At 37.4% G+C, this 22,460-nt stretch overlaps 1 protein-coding gene across 3 annotated transcripts in view; it reads right to left on the reverse strand.

Moving 5' to 3' along the window:
• The window catches only part of Kcnip4 (potassium voltage-gated channel interacting protein 4), a 1,126,911-nt gene that overhangs the window by 472,880 nt on the left and 631,571 nt on the right, over nt 1-22,460 (reverse strand). The window contains exon 1 of one of the 3 annotated variants that reach the window (XM_021161805.3): nt 7,372-7,519. The exons of the other annotated variants lie outside the window; for them this stretch is intronic. Within the exon in view, the coding sequence (XP_021017464.1) occupies nt 7,372-7,471 (100 nt within the window). The 5' untranslated portion in view covers nt 7,472-7,519. Of the gene's footprint in view, nt 1-7,371; nt 7,520-22,460 lie in introns of those variants that run through there. 3 annotated transcript variants of the gene reach the window in all.

Below are 22,460 nucleotides of genomic sequence, written 5' to 3' on the forward strand. Positions count from 1 at the left end.
ACACATAAACCCTAACTCATCCTAAACCACATAAGAATAATCAAAAGTGCAGTGACAATTTCAACTTAAGATAAAATGAAACTGAGACACAGAAGATGGTGGTTCCTTCTCAAGGCCATAGAGCATGTGTTAGAGCTGGGACATCACTGATGATCATCTTATTTCTTTGGATTTGTGTCTATACTTTGTGCATTTAAATTCCATAGTGTCTATATAACAACTGAAACTTACAATTGATACAATATTAGGAACGAGGTTTATCTTAATGATAAGTCTCTGGACATATTCAAATACTTCTTAAAGCCAATGCTCCAAAAGCAGTGTCTTTTATTTACTTACTTATTTATTTATTTATTTATTTATTTATTTATTTATTTATTTATATTCTGAGGATGAGAACTAGGCTCTCATTCATGCTAGGCAAGTACATTACCACGGAGTTACTGTCTGGTTTAAAACTGATGCCACTGTGTATGTAACTCAGGCTGGTTTGGAATGCACAGTGTAGCACAGAGTGGCCTCAGATTTCTAGTCTTTGTGCTTCTTCCTCCTTAGTACTAAGAGTGTAGGCGTGTATCACCAGAGTTCTGACTGGGATGTTAGGTTGGTTCCCTGTAAGATTATGACTATAGAGCAAGTGCTGAGAGAGAAAAGGGTCAACTCTCTGATTTAAATAATTAGGACAATGACCATCTAGAATGACTACATGGACATATACTCATTTAGAATTTAAACTTGGCACTAAAGAAGTTCACTCCCTGGGCCAAGAATTGTGCAGGCTATCATGTAGTAACTAATATCTACTATAAAACTTAAATGGGCAAGTCTTAATGATATAGAACACTTCAGGTTTGGTTGACAAGTTGAGTCCAAAATTCTCTATACTGCACTTGTGCCTAATGAGGATGATACATTGGCAAACCACATTACTGTCACCAGATCCATGGGATGCCAAACTTCAGAGTGATTGATCCACTAGAAGAAAAGAAAGGCTGCAATTAAGATAAGAATTTTATAGAACTCAGATCATGTTTAAAGTTTATCTTCTGAGTATAATTCATTCTACTTTCCTCTTAAAAGCCAGTCCTGGTGGAAAGAGGGATTTTTCATCTCTCTGGGACTCAGTTTTTTCCATGTGTGGAATGATTGATTTGATTCAGGTAATTTCTGATTCCATTCTGTGCAGTCTTGATAAGTCAAAACTTCAATTATATAAATTATACATGCACTGTCCCTTATTTTCCCTTCTTCCTCATATTTTCAGTTCATTAACATATATATATACTTTTACCAATGCATCTATATAAATTTGGATGCAAAAACCAAAATTATCTTTAAATTGTACAGGAAATTTTTGTATAGAATTGTCATATTACATATGACTTTTATTTATTTTGTTTTTTTTTTTATACCATTTGAAGTATTTACCCTCTGTAGTCATAATGAATGACATTTGGATCAGTGCCCCTATCTATTATAACACTGAAACTAATCTAGACTCTTTTGTTATTACTTCATGAACTTAATCAAGTTCTTATTCTGCCTAAATCTTCAGCTAGCTTTCTACAAAATATCAACATCTGAATTCTTGCGTATTTGACAGGATTCTTTGGGAATCCCATATGCAGTCTCCTTTCATTCTGTTTGCAAGTTCTTGGCTAAACATGGTATTCATCCCATCCTCTATTCTCTCCCTAGCGGCTAGAATTACCTATGTTCCTTTTTGTTTTATACTTTCTAATAAAGGCTAGAATATAAATTTTATGTGGGCAACTGTCCCAATCAAAGCTTAAATCTCAAGAGAGGCTATCTTCAGCTCCTAATAATTTTGGTGCATTATTTCAGAATGCTACTGCCATATTGAGTACATTGTTGTACCTGCCATTCATTTAATCAATCTACTCTATATGTCTCAGATCCTGTCATTAGGTAATCTTCACACTGCATAACAGCAAAATTGAATTTCTCTTTTCTCAAGAATGACAAGTTTATTTTCAGTAATCTTCCCATCATCCTCCCCCTTCCCCCTCCCTCCCCCCCAAAAAAGAGATTCTGGTCTTAGTTGTCAAGTGGTCATTTATACTTCTCCTACTTCCATTTTATCCACTAACCTATAGAAATCTTATGTAGTTGATAAGACAGACTTTAGACTCTTCTTTACAGCATGCTTAGTGCACTATAGTCAACAAAGATTTATAGTGTCTGAATACTATGGATACCTGATTTAACATTGTCTCCCTGCCTCAAGATTATTGGCCATTGCCATTTTAATGTAATATTTAATATATTAGGATTATAAAACAGGATGTGGAATTTGATGTTCTAAGTTTGAATTTCAGTTTCATGAGTTATAGGTTAGTTCACTCTAAGCTACTAAGTTTTTTTTTATATCTAAGATGACAATGCCTATTTCAGAGAACCAAGATGAAATCAAATCTATTATAGTATTATAAGAATTTTGTTTAACATTAGTCCAGTTTGCATGTAATTCTCAAGTAAGGTATTAAAGTTATTTATGATAATTTTATAGGATTATGGAGGTCAATTAATAGTCTAAAATCTCAGAATGAATAAGATGTGAAGTTGTGACTATGTTCAAGACAAAATTGCTCTATGTCCTCTAGGTGTAGCCTCTGATTGTACTAATTGTTTTTACCCCTTTATCTGCCTTGGGTATTAATGTTTTAGTAATACAGAAAATATTTACTATAATTGGTCACTAAAAATATCAAATGTTATAAGTATTCTTTAATTCCATTCTCATATGTCATTAAAAGATGGTATATTGAAGTATTCAAGGAGTTTTATTTTTTTAAATGTTACCGTGTAGAAGGACTTCTATAATACAATATTTTTAGAAGGAGGATTCCAGGAGATTGTTTTATAATTTTTCTTCATGAGATTCAATTAACAGTTTCAGATGGGAATAATATCCCCCTACTCTAATCACCACAGTCTGTTACTTGATCCCAATAAGCATGATATTGATCAAGGATTTGCATTTGTTTCCGAATCACACTTGTCAACAATATAAAAAAAACAATGATATATGTTTTAAAGGTTATCCTTAAAATATGCTAATGTATAATACTTTGAGGAAGCTGTTAGTCTGGAATTACTCATATGTGCTAAATAAACTGAAGTGAAATACCCAGGCATTGTGAGATACTTTTAATTTTAGCATTTAGAAGGCAGAAACAGGCAGATTTCTGTGAGTGTGACGCCAACCTGGTCTACAAAGTGAGTTAGAAAAAAGCCAGGGCTGTTACAGAGAAATCCTGTCTCAAAAAAACAAAAAAAGCAAAACAAAAACCAAAACCAACCAAACCAAAACCAACAACAACAAAAACAAAATAAAAAAAAACAACAACAACAAAGTAAAAATAAAGGGGCGTACCATATGCATCATCAGTGTATCTGTTTTCTTGTAAGAGACAGTTACTAGGAGCATGCTTTTTCAAGTTGCATTTTAGTATAGTTTTGAAATATTTACTCTTTATTGTAGCTTGACACAATAATTGCTCTTTCCTCACTCAGTTACCACTTTATTCTGATTCTGTATGTATTTGGATGAAAAGTAGATATTTCCATAGACATAATGAAATAGCTTTGCTATTAAATTTTTTATTCCTTTTTTTTCCCTCTTGAATGTGTTCACAGAAAACTACTTTTATTTTTATGGTTAGAGAAGATGCAATTTATGTTGTAAAATTTAAGGCACGTTCCAAATTATCTTAGCTCTGGAGTGTCCTAAACTACTTTCCAAAGAAAGAGAACATTGAAAACAAACAAACAAACAACACAAAACAAAACCCAACCAACCAACCAAGCAAAACCCCAGCCACTGAATGTTTCTAGTATCCCTAAAGCTTTGCTCCAGTCAGCACTATTGTTCCATATGCATATCAGTCTGATGTCAATGCTACTTTTCTTTTTAAATGTATTTATTCTATATGTATTTTGTTTAAATGTGTGTCTGTGTGCCACCTGTGTGCCTGGTACTCAAGGAGGCTCAAAGAGTGTATCAAATACACTGGCAGTGGAATTACACGTGATTATGAGACAGCCTGTGGGTACGAAGAATTGAATCCCAGTCCTCTGGAAAAGCAATCAGTACTCTAAACTCCTTAGCCATCATTAGCTACCATTATTTAATTAGAAATGAATTTTATTGAACTTTAACTAAATTAAAAAAATAAGTATAATATCATATGCATATTGTTACTGAAACTGCATAAATTTTGAGAAACTAAATAATCAGAAAAGACTGAAATAGTAGCCTAAAATATCAAAATCTAGAGCTATAAGAACAGACATTTCTATGTTTTCTGGAAATGCAAGGTACTAATTCCCTGGGGTATGATGAATTAGCCTACCAGATGATAGGAAGCGTAGTCTAACAGCTGCATTGTTTACTCTTTACAAGGTATAGGCCATTGATACTCTGTCATGCAAAAGGTTACATAACCTATTTATTTGTAGTTACCTGGTAGACCTATATAATTTATGAAATAGAAATTTCCATGGAGATTATCAAGACTAGCTTTCTCATCATAAACTGAGAAAGGTAGACATGACTTATGAGGTAGGAGGCCAAAGAACAACAGAGGAGACATAATTTATTACTATTTATTTTTTCAAGTGAAATAATTTTACCTTCCAGATGTCAACTATTTGTTTGTAAATATTTGATGGGTCTATAGGTAGCATATTTGTTTATATGTGTCATATATATGTGTATATATATATATATATATATATATATATATATATACACTGAAACAGAAGAACGTTGAACATACAATGGTACATTTTCCACAAGAAATGGAAACTTAAAGAACTCAGAAAGAAGAATCTACAAATTCTTTAAACTTTCATGTTAATAATTTATTCTAAAGTACATTTATTTAATACAGCTTAAAGACAAGAAAATATGTTATAAATATTGTATTTTCTCTGCCCTTCAGAATTCAACACAATATATCACTAATAATGATAATCATAATTCAAGCTCTATTTTGAGTGATACTCACATTGTTGAAGTGAAATGAAAAGTTTCAAACATTTAGGCAAACCACTAAAAATCATCCTTGATTTTTAACCAAGTTGAATTTCCCATACTTAATCTCAAGTTATTTTATAGGACATGTCTTCAAATAGAAGTAAAAATTACAAAACAAGCCAGTATCCCCCAACTAGGACATGTGGAAAGCTGGGAAAGGCACTCACATGGGAAGATAGATCTGAATGAAATGTGCATCAGTGTTTCCTTGTTTGTATTAATAAGTGTTCAGGAGATGGGCAAGGCTCTAATATTAAACACTGTTTATTCTTTTGGCTAGTTAAACTCTGTAACTTTAGAGTATGTATACAAACTATCTGAGCTATCACATCAACTTATTTGTATTATATCTCCAGGAAATATTTTGGAAACTCTTTAGAAAGGTTTATGAATTTTAGATTCACATTGTTATGTCTGATACATATTTCACAAGAAAAGGACACGATTTATTTACACATCCCCTAATGTTTATATAGTAATATGTATAATTCCACTTGAATATGGTTACTCATATTTTACAATCTAAAAGCAATTTTTAAAAATACCAGAAATCAGCTGAGGATTAATAGTGAAGTTTATCAGACATTCAATTCTCTCTGCAGTGTTAGTAGATTGTTAATAATAATACTAACAATACAGTATAAAATTCATGAAAGAAACTGCCCATGCAGATCAGGACAAATTTGCATACAAGTAATAATGGAAAAAGAATACTGAACATTTCCTAGAGGTTAGCAGCCTTTAGAAGAACCAAAAACAACTTATTATCTCAGAGGTGAATATTTATGCTCAAAAAAAAAAAAAAAGAAACCAAATCAAACACTATAGTAGCCATTATCACCAAACCAAGAATCAATACCCTGTACATAGAGTGTAAAAAAGGACCACGCCTCTAACATAAAATAAGATTTAACTAGTCCCTCCAAAGAGCTAGGGATTCTGATAATGTCCAGAAAGCTTGCAGTCTCAAAGAGAGGAAAAAAACCATAAAATCCAGCAAAACAAATGGGATGTCCCAGCCATAACCATCAGGTAAAACTACAGCAGTGCACAGACAGAAATCAAACCAAGTTACCCATTTCATGAAAATACACAAAATATAGTCAATTTAAAAGACACTGACCATTTCCAAAATTTAGACATTTTTTTCTCACTTTGAAACTACCAAACATTTCCTTCAGAAAGGGCCGCAATATGCATTTTGCAAAGTTCCATTAAAATTACTTTAATAAACCCTGCTTCCCACCCCTCCCCCTCCTTAGAGTGAGTTAGTTATAAATGTAGGTTTCTGGTAACCTACATCAGTGTGACACACTTATTTTAATTTGATGTTTGCTATTTGTAAAGATAATCATATTTATGTCACATTGTGGCAGCCTTCTTGGGAGAATTAGATTTTCTGAAGATGTGAAGCCTTTATGTTTATTCTTTATGTTTATTCAACTTCAGAACTTTGAGTGAGCACAACACAGCAACACTGTCCAGCACCAGCAGGAAATGGTTTTAAAAACTGCACTGCCAACTTTTGAGAAACAATGACTGGCTGAACAAAAACATATCTCCGTTCTGAGTGATAAGAACATAATACTTGAAATTTACTCAGATTCTTGGAGACACACTCAGTCCCTGCAGAGCTACAAGCCAAGAACACACCTTGCTTTTTACGGGAGAGACAGTGCTTAAGAATGAAGGATCAGTCTCCAGTGAACATAAATATCAACACTTGAAAAGCCACTGCTTGTTTAGAATCCATGTTACAATCGGTCACAGGAGTTGGAGACTCACTTCTCACTAGAGTCTCGGTGAGATTGTAAAACAGATAACATCGACACCCCTGCAGAAAACCTCATGAGAAAGCTTGTTCCTCAGCCTTAAGCCATAGAATTTGTACATGCATATCCAGTTCTCTCTGAACACAAGTGCGTCCCACAACATACACAAATAGCATTTGCTGTTAGAATGGAAAGAGGATAATATATACACAAGTCTAACAGAAATAACAGAGACTAAAAGCTCTGACTATAAGCTGACACATATTATCGACCCTTTATTTTTCTCAGTTTTGATTCGGATTCAAAGTGCTTCTCACAGTGTTACAGCATTCTTCTGCTGCAAAAACATTACTGCAACTTGCCAAAAGTTTATTTTGATAATCTCTCTTAACCGGAGAAACCTTTTTTGCATGTCCACCCCAGAATAACATTTCTCAGGTTCTCATTTCAGGTGCCTCTAACATTCCCTTAAAGAATTTTTTTCTTTTTTAATTGCAAAACAGGATTTTTACAAGTGACTGAAAAGCACTCCCTTACCTTCTAAACCTGCTTCAATCAGCCCAAACTGTTCCAATAACTTAACAAAAAGCACAATGACGATCAGAACTGCTATCATTTCAAGCCCCTCCAAGTTCATGGTCAGCTAGGTCATGGTCCAGCCACAGCCACTGAGAAGCGCTCCTCACCCTGGCTTTCTTTGTAAAGCCATTAAACTACATTAAGAAGGCTACAGCTGGAGAAGGGAGGAGGAGAGCGGTGAGAGAGGAGGGAGAGGGAAAGGAGAGAGAGGAGAGAGGAGAGGAGAGAGAGGGAGAGAGAGAGAGAGAGAGGGAAAGAGAGGGGCAGAGAGAGAGGAGGGAGAGGAGAGGAGGGAGAGGAGAGAGAGAGGGAGAGAGAGAGAGAGAGAGAGAGAGAGAGAGAGAGAGAGAGAGAGAGAGAGAGAGAGAGAGAGAGCAAGCATTCATCCTGTTTGTTGTATCCAAGGCCAGAAGTGGCATCCCAATAAAGTCGAGCCTGTCAGAATTATCAGCGTCCTTGTTATCACTCTTCCACAAGGAGACAACCATGCATGAAGTAGTAGCTCTCAGATCGCAGAAAACCAAGGATGTCTCCAAGAAGGTCCGGAGCAAGCCTGGCGGACAACAGAAGCAGCGCCCCCAGGACTCCACACCTCACCCGCCAGTGGAATCTCAGGGCTGGTCAGTTGCCTTGGAAACAGTGGAAGCGAAGCTGGGCTCCTGGTGCAGACAGGACCTGAGAACCTTATCCTGAGCAGCCAGGAAAAAAAGAACCGCTTGAACCGCCCACAGGCATGGCAGCTTGCATTCAGCCCTTTCTGAATGTGCTTTACTCTTCAGATAAAACAAAAGTGTGTTTTATCCTGAGGAGTGCAGAAAGGAATTAGATGAAGATTCCCTCTCGGCGTGGTTCGTTATGGATCTGTTCTTTTCAATGAGTCGCTTTACTGTAAAGCTCAAGTGTCTTACTCGCTTTGAACTAAAATTGTTTGAGTACTGACTAGTATTTCAAAGTTTGCGGTGCTCACAAATATTCTCAATGTTTGCAGCTATTTTGGCGGGTACCCCCTTCCGCACCAGCTTCTCTTTCGACATATCAAATATGCATTTAGCAGTGTTTACCTTGCGTGCTTGTTGAAAGTGGTTGAAACAAGTTGGCTGCTATAAAAAGTTTGAGAAGGAAAAGAAAATTGAAGCTAGCATTCTTTGGAACTTCTATATCTTGTACATGCTTTTCCCCCTCTATATACTGTCTAAATAGGTAGATCAGACCCAGAATAAAGAACTGGACTGAAGCAAAACAAAACAAGTGAAAACTAACAACAGAACCCAGGATAGAAATCAACTCAGAGGTCCCACTCCAGTCTCCTACTGCATAAACTAGCATTCTGGGGACCAAAAAGAGCAAGAGATCAAGTGACATTACAAGTTCAGTTGGGATGATTAGGCATACAAACTTGAGAGCCTATAAACCTGGATTGAGATTTCAAATCTCCTCTGTCGTGTGGACCTTGCTTCATTACATCATGCCTTGGTGTCCACAGTGAAAAGAGGGACATGATAACAAGACCAAGTTCATGAGTTTGTTTTGAAAAATAACTGAAATCATTTCCAGAGTAAAAGGATCTATTTGCTCAGTGGTACTAGCTCCTGTCTTGTCATAACTATTCCATATTCTATTTATATTTCTGAGGGTGGCTAGAGAACTTCCTCTAAGACTCAGTTTCCTTACTCAAAAATTTCACATGGCTTCTAATTGATGCACTAAATAAAGCCCAAGTTTCTGTGTACAGACTCCTGGTGGTGTCTTTACACTTAGGTACCATCCTGGGGGTTGCTTTTCAATGTTTCTATTTTCATCCAGGCTATCTACATGATAGCTTTGTTCCTTCTCTAAAATGTATCCTGGACTTCTTTATACCCAGGGCTTTTTTTTTTTTAATACCACTTCACTCCTTTTTCTGAAGGAAAGAAAACCAAATAAATAAACAAAACAAAATAAAACCAGACTTCATCATCTCTGCTTGTCATGTTCGCCAAATTATTTTTGTGGAAATTCTAAAATGAGTATTGGATGTAATCTTTTCCTTATGTGTGCCTGTTTGTTGCTACTTTTAATGTTTATGTTAATTATTTGACATTGTCAAGCCTCAGTGTATTGCATCACAGGTACTTGGATGTGTTTTCTTTTCCAGTAAAAGATGAACTTTGAGAGGATATAAATCATGACTTCATTGCCTAACTTGACAACGCTCCCAGATACTAAAATTCCTTTTAGGACCCTCCTCCTCACTTCATAGATGTTTATTATTCTCATCACCATACATTAAGCAACTACTGCATTCTTGATGTTTTACATACACTGATTCCTGCTAGCCTCTTTGATAATAGGTATAATTAGACAGCATTTTCAGGGGAACATAAAGTCAGAGAGAGCTTACTAAGCAGTAGGTTTAAGGCCATAACCCTTGTAAATGGCAAGACCAAGTTTCAAACTCAGGTTCATTTATTGCAGACTTCTATGTAGCCCTCTTATCCCACATAACTTTAAAAGCATTAGAAATTCAAACATTAGCACACGTTTTTATTAACCTAAGATAAAGGTTATATTCAAAATGACCCTTTCAATTTGTTTGGTGACATTCTAATTAATCTTCTAGCCTCAGTAACTTTAGAAGTTAAAATATTACTGAACTAGTAGCTGAATTCATGGATCTTGCTTTCTGGTGACTTGCAGGAATATTATTTTTCTTGTGTCTCTACTTCAAATGAAATGTGCAAAGCTCCTTTGATTCCACCATAGACAAATGTCTCTGGTCAGTTCCTTTGCTCTTCTATAAAGATGATATTCATAGGTTGAGAAATGTTTCTATGCAGAGAGCTTAGGTAAAGGACCAGAAAGGAGAAAGACTTTCTGCTCAGTCTTAGTGTCATGAGGGAAGACCCTTTGGTGCCCTATATGGCCTTTCCCAGGTCTTTCAAGTTTCAAGTTCTTATTTAAGCCTCATTGTCTCAAACGTTTGTATTAGATGATCCCTTTGCTAGAATGTTTATCCCAGATCTTCTTCTGACTAAGAGACTTTATTTATGCTTTGAGACTAAAATCTCCATAAGAGAGATGCTCCTCCTTATCCACACTATTTGATTCAATTTACGTCTTCCTAGTGCTAGAATCAGGACTCTCTGAGTCTGTATCACTTTTATCTAAGTTATTGGTATCAGGAAACATGCATGTTTGTTTATTTGCTTATCAAATATCACTACTACAATCTCCACAATGTCAGCTGCTATTGATAAAGGTAGAGATTCTTATGTGTTGCATTCCTGATGGGGGCACCCAGTTTGAGTATCTGGCACTGTAAAGGCTGACTATGGTAGAATGAGAGTTCTGCCTAATACTCTAGCCTTCCCTAAAAAGCCATCTGTTCTCTCACTGATCTGGTAGAACCCAGTTGTCCATGATGTAGCATGCTGACTCTGCCTGGGGACCCTGTGAGATTTCTGTACCTCCTACCTAGAGGGTTTCTTACTCCAAGGCATTGAAGGATCCAATCGCAGCAAGGCAAATTCTCAGGACCTTTCTTTATAGGATGAGCCATGAGCACTGTAACTTGAAATATCTTCACTGTGTTCAGTTCCAAAGGTTTCATATGAATATGATTTGTAGTTTTGACAATGTGACCAATGGAAAGCAATGACAAGAATGAGTCCAAGAAGTCTTCCTATACAACATATCTGAAAATCAGTGCTATGTAAGGTGAGAAGTAGCTTGGATGAGAGCCATTCCTGTCCTTTAATTTTCACCTAGAAGAACAGTGCAGCATAAATAGGAAAAGTGGCTTAGCTGTATGCATAACTCTTAGCTTCAAGTTATATAGCTTGAATTCAATCTAACACACTCATCACTTGTCTCAGATTTCTATATTTCTTTCAGCATCACCTCTTGTAAAGAGAAACATTAGTGCACCCAATATATACAGAAGAGAAACTGACCTCGCTCCAGACAGAACCAATATTTGTCTTCCCCAGGTGGAGTGGAAAGATAAGGGGTGATACTATTTGCAAATGACACATAGGCTATGTGGGCCTATAATTCGCCCAACCATAGGCTAAGCATATAGACTGGGCCATACTTAAACTGGTTTTGAGAAGAGTAAGATCTTCACTGTCATCTTGTAAGAAGAGAGAGAGCCTTTGGAAAAGTGAGTGAATGTCTCCAAGTAAGAATACAGTGAAGCTAACAGTTTAGTACTTAGTGTCACATTATTTTCCCCTTACAGCCAAAAGTGTCCAGCCATGCATGAAGCACCCAATAAAAGAAACATCACAGAGTTAAGGAGCTAACATTTCATTGTGGCCTTTTAAAGGTCTCTTGCAATTTTTGAGTAAGATTTCAGATATGAGAAATTTCTATGCACCCCATTCTAGGTAAGCATGCTATGGTATAAGTCAAAGGGGGTGAGGTTGATATAGCTTTAAAAACCGATTTGTGGTCCTGCAAAGATAGCTTGGTCAGTAAAGTCAGAGTTTGATATCAGAATCCATTTTATAGAGGGGTGGCATTGGTAATCCCAGTGGTGGCAAGTTAGAGACAGGAAACTCCTTCCCAGGGACTTGTTTTCCTGCCTGTTTTTGCAGAATGGCAGAGTCTGGGTTTAGTTAGAGACCATTTTGAAAACCTAAGGTAGACTATGATTGAGAAAAAAACCTGGTATCTACCTCCACACATGTACATCCATTTGCACATATAGCTTCTCCAATGTATAAACACAAGTATACACATGTAATCTACATGTAGCTCTGGAGAGCAAGTAGCAACTAAAAGCTAGAGTTTGAGCAGATTTCAGCTCCAAAAAAAAAGGCTTTATACATGATATATACTTAAGAAGGTAATAAGGTATACAAAAGGCTGATGCAAGTTTTCCTGTTAATTTTTTTTTCTTTACAATGCAACTTTCAGAAGACTTGCTCAGAGCCCAAGGCAACAATGAGGTTTTCCTTTGCCTGTCCTCAGAAACAAATGAGCACATTTAATTAAAGGTATTCTTATTATTGCAATTCTATCCCTGTATATCCCTGTAGTGCAGTTTATTCAAAATCACCAGTTACTGGCAGTAATAAATATTTCTGCTTCATTTTCAGCTATATGGTTTTGGAAGAAAAAAAGGACCATTATTTTCTTACAAAATGAGGTGAAAAGTTCCACTTTTATGAACTAAGATAGGAAAAAAGGGATCCTCCAGAGAAATACCAATCAACCTTGTGATTGAATCTTACTTGTGCCAGAATGTCTACAATCAAAAGCTCAAGTAACAGTATATGCTCGAGAATCTGGGACTGGGGCAACATCCCACTATTTCCAGTGGGAGTGCAAACTTGTACAACTACACTTTGGAAATCAATTTGGAGGTTTCTGAGAAAACTTGGAATAGATCTACCTCAAGACCCAAGTATATCACTCCTGGACATAGTCTCAGAAGATGTTTCACCAGAGCACTTTACCTAGGACCCTTACCTAATTGTGTTTCTTAGTTGCTTTATTCATAACAGCCAAAAAAGGAAACAACCTAGATGGCCCTCAGCCAAAGAATGGAAAAAGAAAATGTGATAAGTTAAGACTATAGAATACCATTCACCTGTTAAAAACAAGGAAACCATGAAATCTGGAGACAAATGGATGGAACTAGAAACTATCATCCAGAGTGAGGTAACCCAAACCAGAAAGACACACATGGCATTTACTCACCTATAAGTGGATATTAACCATAAAGTACAGGATAACCATGCTATAAACCACAGACCTGAGAGTATTAGCCAGAACACTCAGTTATGTATTCTACAGAAACTAAATAACTAGGAACAATGCTTGAATTTCACTCGGAGGAGGAAATAAAATAGGTATCAGAGGTAGATGACAAGAGGGAAATAGGAGAAGGGATGTGGAGGGGACAGATGGCAAGAAATGTGGGAGGACAGAGGAATAGAGAACTTGGAGGGGCAGCTGAAATTGGTGGAGGTGGTGGATCTCTGGGACTAGTCAGAAATGTAGGACAAGGAAATTTCCAGGAATGTATGAGGGTGTCCCTAGCTAAGACTCCTAGCACTATGGGTTATGGAACCTAAAATGACCACCTTCTATAACCAGGCAATGCTTCTAATGGAAGGGTGGGGGTACCAATGTATCCACAAAACTTTCTACCCAAAACTTGTCCCTCCTACAAGACAAGCAGGGGTAGAGGTAGAGCAGAAATTGAGGAAATAGCCAACTAGAATCTGGCAGAATTTGAGATCAATATCATGAGATAAAACCAGTCCCTGACACTATCAACAATATTCTGATATGCTTGTAGACAGTTATACCTGGCATAACTGTCCTCTGATATGCTTCACCCAGTAACTAATGGAAACACATGCAGAGACTCAGAGGCAAATATTCAGCAGAGCTCTGGAAATTTTTTGGAAGATGGGGAGGAAGGATTGAAGGACCAGAGAAGTGAAGGACACCATAAGAAACCCTATAGAATCAACTAACTTGGGCCCATAGAGACTCAAAAAGACTGAACCACCAAGAGAGGGGCATACATGGGACTGATCTAAGCCTCCTACACATATCTATCAGATATTGTAGCTTGGACTCTTATGTGAGTTCCCTAACAATTAGAGCAGCAAGGGCAGTCTGTGACTCTGTTGCCTGCCTTTGGATCCTTTTCCCCAACTGAGCTGCCTCCTCTAAGAGGAGATGTGCCTAGTCCTCCTGCAACTTAATATGCAAGGCAGGTTGATACACATGAAAGGCTTCCCCTCTCTAAACAGAAAGGGAGGGAGGGGGGTGAGTGAGTGAGAGAAACTGGGAGGAGAGAAGGGAAGAGGACTTTGTAATATGCATATTAAATAAATAAATAAATAAATAAATAAAAGGACTCACTCTGTTTTTTTTGGGTTGCTCACTGTTTTGTTGTTTTTTTCCTCTTCTAGGTGGGTATGGCACTAACAAACACAACATAAAAGCAATAAGGTTTCTCTATATTCTTGTTTCAGAGTCCTAGTTACTCGGACTGAGCAAAAACTAAGCCTCTCTCAATATGTTCATGATTATACATTGTTTACTCATTTGTTAAATGTGTGATCTGGGTACTACATATGATGATAAGGGTCATAAAATTTCTATCCTTGGTATTTACATAGCTTGCAATCCATTAAAATGAAATTGAAACTCTAAATAGTGTGTGCAGAGTAACCACTGTCCCATAGGTTGGTAGAGATATTCACACTGAAGTCTCTTGCACGCCCTATGAATAAGTATAAATATTACATCCTTATAAGGGTGAAGTGAAGAACAAAGAATGTGTTGGGTTAGAGTAAGGATTTATCTAGGTCTGACTCCAGAGATCTTAAGTTTATATTGTGTTAGTTGCAATTATTTTGTACTTGCAGTCTGAAGCAGCAGGGGGTAACAGCCTTTAAGGGAGCCTAGAAAGTACCACCAGAAACGGGAGCCCATGGAGGAGTTAATGCCAATGCAAGAGCTCAGATTAGATCCAAATCCAAACGTACAGAATTATCTGAAGGTTTTACTGGTTGGGTGGGTGGATGGCAAGAGTAATTTATATTACATGAACAGTGGAGGAGAAAATTGGTCTTGCTAGAGAATTCACTCAGAGCCTGAAAAACTAATGTCATCCAGACCCCTTGCCTAGGTGCTCTCTGGGTGTTATGTCCTCCCACTTATTGGGCAATGACCCATTCCGACACACAGAGCATCAGTGGGAACATACTTGATCTACAAGATGCGGGGCTAAGGCCTTTCACTACATGAGTGCAAGATGTATTTGATCCTACAAAATAAACTGAAAAAAATACACAAGACATTAAATGAAACATGCATTTCAATAGTTTGAAGCGATGGTGGTCTACATTTATGGACCTAGCACTAGGATAGGGAGGATGCGGGAATTCCAGAGACCTCACTGTGTTTGGAGCCCTGTGACTGTGCAGTGAGTGATACAAGGCACTCAGAACAGAAACTGCCTCATTGTAAATGCTCAGTGAAGGGTGGTTATACTTTCTTTCTTTCTTTTTTTCTTTTCTTTCTTTTCTTTTTTAACTGTTTATTGAACCTTTTTATACCCTGATGGCTCTTCTAATTGCTTTATATCATTTATCTCAATTAAACCGGACAACTCAATGAGCTGAGCACTAACACGATTCCCAACTCCTGTACAGACAAGAAAGAAGTATCATCAGTAGAGATGGAAATCTGAAGGAAACATCTTGTTTATGCAAGCTCATAAGATTTACCATCATCTCCAACAGAGGCATATGAGAAGAATTTGCAGTGTCACATACAGAGAAACATTAGGTGCTGCTGGCAAGATGATGTAATGGGTGAAGTGATTGAAGAACCCACATAAAACTGTACATTTGTAATCCCAGTACTCCTCCTGCAAGGTGGAAGCTGAGACAGGAGAAACCCAGGAAGACCATGAATCAGCTATCCTGGCTGAAAGAACAGAAAACAACAGAGAGATCCTGTTTCAAACAAGGTGAAAGACAAGGACTGAGAACAGAGAATATTTTATGATCTCCATTGAAATACCATAGAACATGTGTGTCTACATTCACACATATGCAAAACACACAACACAGAGATGAAGTACCCTCAGTTGCCACCCTCACAGTCTGATTTTCATGACTACATCACACCCTCAGTGGAGAGGAAGCAGTCACACTATGCCTAGGTTTCAACAGGCTGCCTTGCCTCGAGGAACAAGCACAGTGACAAGAGACACACAGAGATATCATTTAATGCACCCTTATTTCAATGAAGGTAGATGGGATCAATAAACACCAAAGCAAGACTAGTGCATTTACAAATGAGAATTTAAGTGGAAATACACAAATGTTTGTATGGATCAAAATTCCACAGCAATCCTCCTAAAGATGAATCTCCAGGCTCTTCCCAGGGATTCCTAGTTAGTAGGTCTTATTTAGAGCTTGGGAGTCTCCATTTTATCGCCTCTTAGCACAGGATCTCTATTGGCCACACAATGAAAAGCACTGCATTAAATTCTGGAATATCCTCAACTGTATAAAAGAAACCAGACTCCAGGATGATCTTCCCCCAGGGCTCATCAAAACCTAGCAGGGTCACACTTTTTGCAAACACAGCATGGTTAAGAATAGGTGAGGAGGGGACCTCCCATTAGCTTCTCAAAGTTCTCCTGGAAGTTTTAGGTTTTTGTCAGAGAGGAAAGTAATTTTTTTCACTAATTTATTTACTTTACATCTTAATATGAGCTTCCCCTCCCCCTTCTCACAGTCCCTCCATTTCACCTCCCTTCCCCTAGGCCTCCCTCTCTTTCTCCTCAGAGAAGAGAGAACCCCCATGGATATCAACCCACCCTGGCATATCAAGTTGTAGAAATGGGCACATCTTTTTTCTATTCAGGCTAGACACGGTCACCCAGTGAGGGGAAATTAATCCAAAGGCAGGCAACAGTATCAGAGACAGCCCCTGTCCCTGCTATTAGAGGTCCCACATGAGGACCAAGCTACACATCTGTTACATATGTGTAGGAGGCCTAGTTTTGTACCATGCATGCTCTCTGGTTGGTGGTTTAGTCTCTGTGATCCCCTGTGGGCCCAGGTTAGTTTCTTCTGTAGGTTCTCTTGAGGTGTCCTTGACCTCTTTCTTCCCCAAAGAGAAAAGATTTTTAAGACTTGTTTATAAACTGACATGAGTTTCTTTTTTTTATTCTTAAAGACATTCTGACCCCTGTATTTGTGACAGATTTATGTCACTAATGAGACTCAGACACAAACTTCAATGAAGTAGAGTCTATAGCCCACAGCTTTCTGCTTGGCTCCACACTCTGTCTCCCAGCTTGGGTCTGTGTGTAGTACATTTACACTTTATCTTAGAATGGGATTTGTTAACTAAGGGCCAGTAGTAGTGTACAGACATCTTAATATTAGGTCATTCACCAAGTATAGTGACTAAATCACAATCAAGGAATGTAAATATTTGGAAGTGTGATGCTGATTTAGATGGAGTAGATAATTCTCTTTTAGAACTAATAAACAAACCAGCAGCCACAGTGACCCTGTCCCCATTATCCCACAAGGGCTAATCTTTATCTAAATCGATACAATAAAACTAACAAAAGTTATCTGATACATAATTCATTTATCATGAACTCATGTCAAGCTCAAATAAATGAAACAAGATTATTTATGGGACTGTTAAACCCAGGAACAATTTCTGCAGAGTTTAGCTCTGCTTAATGGCACTCTGAGTTGCAGATATATATTTTGTCAGGTTTCATTTCAAATATTCTCCCTTCTAACCAATTATTCCACATTACAGCTGACATGCTATCCTTCTGCCTAGTAATAGGGTATTAAATTGTTTATTCTTTTATGGTAGCTAAGGAATACAAATTATGAAAAGTAATATATAACAAATCTCATGACAATTCTTCATATTGCATATGTCTTGTACTTTAATTACTAACAACTCTAACTTAATCACTTGATAATAAACTCAATTTTCAACAAGAATATTTTCTGTAATAACCATGAAATATTATATCAAGCTAAAATTACATTTAAACAATAGATATGTGTTGATTTGAGAAATGTATATAAGATATGGCATTAGTAAGGCCACACTGAAAAGAAAATATATAATCAATGAAAAGAAAACAGACTGGAAGTGTTAACATGGGTGAATTACATGGCATGATATACAAACTTTATTACACCTAAAGCTAGGCACATATGAAAACACTTTTGGAAATTCATCAAATGAATTCAGTCAGGCATGATCCACTGGTTTGTAAATCAAGAGTGGCACTCTAAGCTATGCTACTGTCTCACATTGTTTCTATATTTAATTAATTTTTATTTTTTCAAGTTAGCATAAAATCAATGGTTTTCCTTTTAGTGTTTTTGAGCATATAAGTCATTATACTTTATTATTTCTACATATAAGAGGCCTTATCCTAAGAAACACAACATTAAATATATAATCATTTTAGGAACATTATAGAACATACTGACAGAAGGAATGAGTTTCTTGTGTTCTATACTCTCTAGTGCAAAAATCTCTCCCATGCTTCACTACTCTCTGTTCAGGGCTTCTTCATTAGGTCAGAGTCACCTGTGATATCCTCCATTTTGGGTAAATCAGATTTAACTAGTTAGGAACCTGGGCTACATCTGTGGAATTTCTCTTATCAGAAGTTTTTCACTAGTGACACTCTAACGTAGTCACTACTGCTACTCACATTAAAGGAATAAGGATTATACAGTTTTTTACACCATTAGCACTCTGGTTAACAACATATGTTTCTGATGGAACTGCCAAGGGACATACTATGTGTTCTATGATGGTGGAATATAAAGAGATTTTTTTTTAAATGTGCCTTCAAAGATAAAGCAAAACAAAAACATCCAGGAGGATGGCTAGAAGGCAACTTTGTAGCTAATGGGCATTTTGCTCCCGGAATTCACAAGAAACAACACAGAAAATTTGACAACTCCCACAATGGAGGCTGCCAACCACTAGTCATGACATAGAGATGAGATTGGTGAACTAAAGGTACTGGAAGCCCAAGTAGACCACTCCAGTACTGGGGTACTCATTAACCAGTGGAAAAAAAGACAGCATTTTCAACAAATGGTTCAACTGGGTATTAGCATGTAGAAGAATGCAAATTGATCCATTCTTATCTCTATGTACAAATCTCAAGTTCATGTGGATCAAGGACCTCCATATAACACCAGATACACTGAAAATAATAGAAGAGAAAGTGGGGAAGAGCCTCAAATCCATGGGCACAGGGGAAAATTTCCTGAACAGAACACCAATAGCTTGTACTCTAAGATCAAGAATCAACAAATGGGACATCATAGAATTGCAAAGCTTCTGTAAGGCAAAGAACACTGTTAATAGGACAAAATGGCAACCAACAAATTGGGAAAAGATCCTTACCAACCCTACTTCCCATAGAGGGATAATATCTAATCTATATAAAGAACTCAAGAAGTTAGACTCCAGAGAACCAAAGAACCCTATTAAAAATGGGGTACAGAGCTAAACAAAGAATTCTCAGCTGAGGAATACTGAATGGATGAGAAGCACCTAAAGAAATATTCAACATGCTTAGTCATCAGGGAAATGCAAATCAAACAACCCTAAGATTCAACCTCACAACAAATAGAATGGCTAAGATCAAAAACTCAGGGGACAGCAGATGGTGGCAAGGATGTGGAGAAAGAGGAACACTCCTCCATTGCTAGTGGGATTGCAAACTGGTACAACCACACTGGAAATCAGTCTGGCCATTCCTCAGAAAATTGGACATAGTACTACCTGAGGATTCAGCTATACCACTCCTGGGCATATAACCAAAAGATGCTCCAACATATAACAAGGACACATGCTCCATTATGTTCATAGCAGCCTTATTTATAATAGCCAGAAGTTGGAAAGAACCCAGATGTCCTTCAATGGAAGAACAGATATAGAAAATGTGATACATTTACACAGTGGAGTATTACTTAGCTATTAGAAAAGTGAATTCTGGCGCCAGCACCAGGTCACCTTCGGCGAGGAGTCGGTGGACACCCCCACAGTCCCTAGAGGACTCTTCAGGTGATCTTAGGATCACTGGTGAGTGGAACACAACATCAGTTGCAATCCAATTGTGACAGGCCTGTGGCAGCAGTAACAAGGACACTGGAGACCAGGGGCTCAGGTTCCTTTTGATCAGTTCTGGTTTACCTTGGTTTCGAACAGACCACACAGTTCCACAGTCCTCAAAGGAGACATCATTTCTAGGCCCTGTAACACACCCAGGATCTTAGGACAACAGGATCCCAGGAAAACAGAAGCAGGGTCACACCAGTATTTCAGGGTCTCAGAAGAGCTTGACTGCCAAGAACTCTGACACACCCAGAATCTCAGGTTCACAGGAGCCCATAATCAAAGGATCACAGAGAAAGCTGGACTCTGAGGAGTCCTGAATCAACTGGGATTATCGGAAGGACAGGCTCAAATCAGATATATTGAGGGCAGCAAGCACTTGAGATAATCAGATGGCAGGAGGCAAGCATAAGAACAGAAGCAACAGAAACCAAGGTTACTTGGCATCATCAGAACCAAACTCTCACATCATAGCAAGTCCTGGATACACCATCACACCACAAAAGCAAGATATGGATCTAAAGTCACTTCTCATGATGATGATGGAGGACTTTAAGAAGGAAATATAGGAAAACACAGGTAAACAGCTAGAAGCCTTTAAAGAGGAAACACAAAATACTCTTAGAGAGTTACAAGTAAATACTACTAAACAGGTGATGGAATTGAACAAAACCATCCAGGATCTAAAAATGGAAGTAGAAACAATAAAGAAACTCAAAGGGCAACAACTCTGGAGATAGACATACTAGGAAAGAAATCAGGAACCATAGATACGAGCATCAGCAACAGAGTACAAGAGATGAAAGAGAGAATCTCAGGTACAGAAGATTCCATAGGGAACATGGACACAACAATCAAAGAAAATGCAAAATGCAAAAAGATCCTAACTCAAAACATCCAGAAAATCCAGAACCAAATGAGAAGACCAAACCTATGAATAATAGGAGTAGATAAGAATGAAGATTTTCAACTTAAAGGGCCAGCAAATATCTTCCACAAAATTATAGAAGAAAACTTCCCATACCTAAAGATAGAGATGCCTATGAACATACAAGAAGCCTACAGAACTCCAAATAGACTGGATCTGAAAAGAAATTCCTCCTGACACATAATAATCAGAACAACAAATGCACTAAATATAGAATATTAAAAGCAGTAACAGAAAAAGATCAAGTGACATATAAATGCAGGCCTATTAGAATGACTCCAGACTTCTCACCAGAGACTATGAAAGCAAGAAGATCCTGGACAGTGTTATACAGACACTAAGAGAACACAAATGCCAGCCCAGGCTACTATACCCAGCAAAACTCTCAATTACCATAGATGGAGAAACCAAAGTATTACATGGTGAAACCAAATTCACACAATATCTTTCCACAAATCTAGCCCTTCAAAGGATAATAACAGAAAAACACCAATGCAAGGATGGAAACTATGCCCTACAAAAAACAAGAAAGTAATCCTTCAACAAACCTAAAAGAGGACACCCACAAGAACAGAATCCTAACTCTAACAACAAAAATAACAGGAAGCAATAATTACTTTTCCTTAATATCTCTTAATATCAATGGACTCAATTCCCCAATAAAAAGACATAGACTAACAGACTGGCTACAGGACCCAACATGTTGCTGCTTACAGGAAACACATCTCAGGGAAAAATACAGACACTACCTCAGAGTAAAAGGCTGGAAAACAATTTTCCAAGCAAACGGTCTGAAAAAAACAAGCTGGAGTAGCCATTATAATATCGAATAAAATCGACTTCCAACCTAAAGTTGGAAGACAAGGAGGGGCACTTCATACTCATCAAAGGTAAAATCTTCCAAGAGGAACTCTCAATTCTGAATATCTATGCTCCAAATACAAGGGCAGGCACATTCATTAAAGAAACTTTAGTAAAGCTCAAAGCACACATTGCACCACACACAATAAATAGTGGGAGACTTCAACACCCCAATCTCATCAATGGACAGATCCTGGAAACAGAAACTAAACAGAGGCACAGTGAAACTAGCAGAAGTTATGAAACAAATGGATTTAACATATATCTACAGAACATTTTATCCTAAAACAAAAGGATATACATTCTTCTCAGCACTTCATGGTACCTTTTCCAAAATTGACCATATAATTGATCAAAAACAGGCCTCAACAGATACGAAAATATTGAAATTGTCACATGCATCCTATCAGATCACCATGGACTAAGGCTAATCTTTAGTAACAACATAAATAATACAAAGCCAACATTCACACGGAAATTGAACAACACTCTTCTCAATGATACCTTGGTCAAGGAAGGAATAAAGAAAGACATTAAAGACTGTTTAGAATTTAATGAAAATGAAGCCACAACATACCCAAACTTATGGGACACAATGAAGTCAGTCCTA

This window comes from Mus caroli, unplaced genomic scaffold, assembly GCF_978045245.1.
Source record: "Mus caroli unplaced genomic scaffold, Mus_caroli_1 scaffold_4, whole genome shotgun sequence".
NCBI classification, from domain to species: domain Eukaryota; kingdom Metazoa; phylum Chordata; class Mammalia; order Rodentia; family Muridae; genus Mus; species Mus caroli.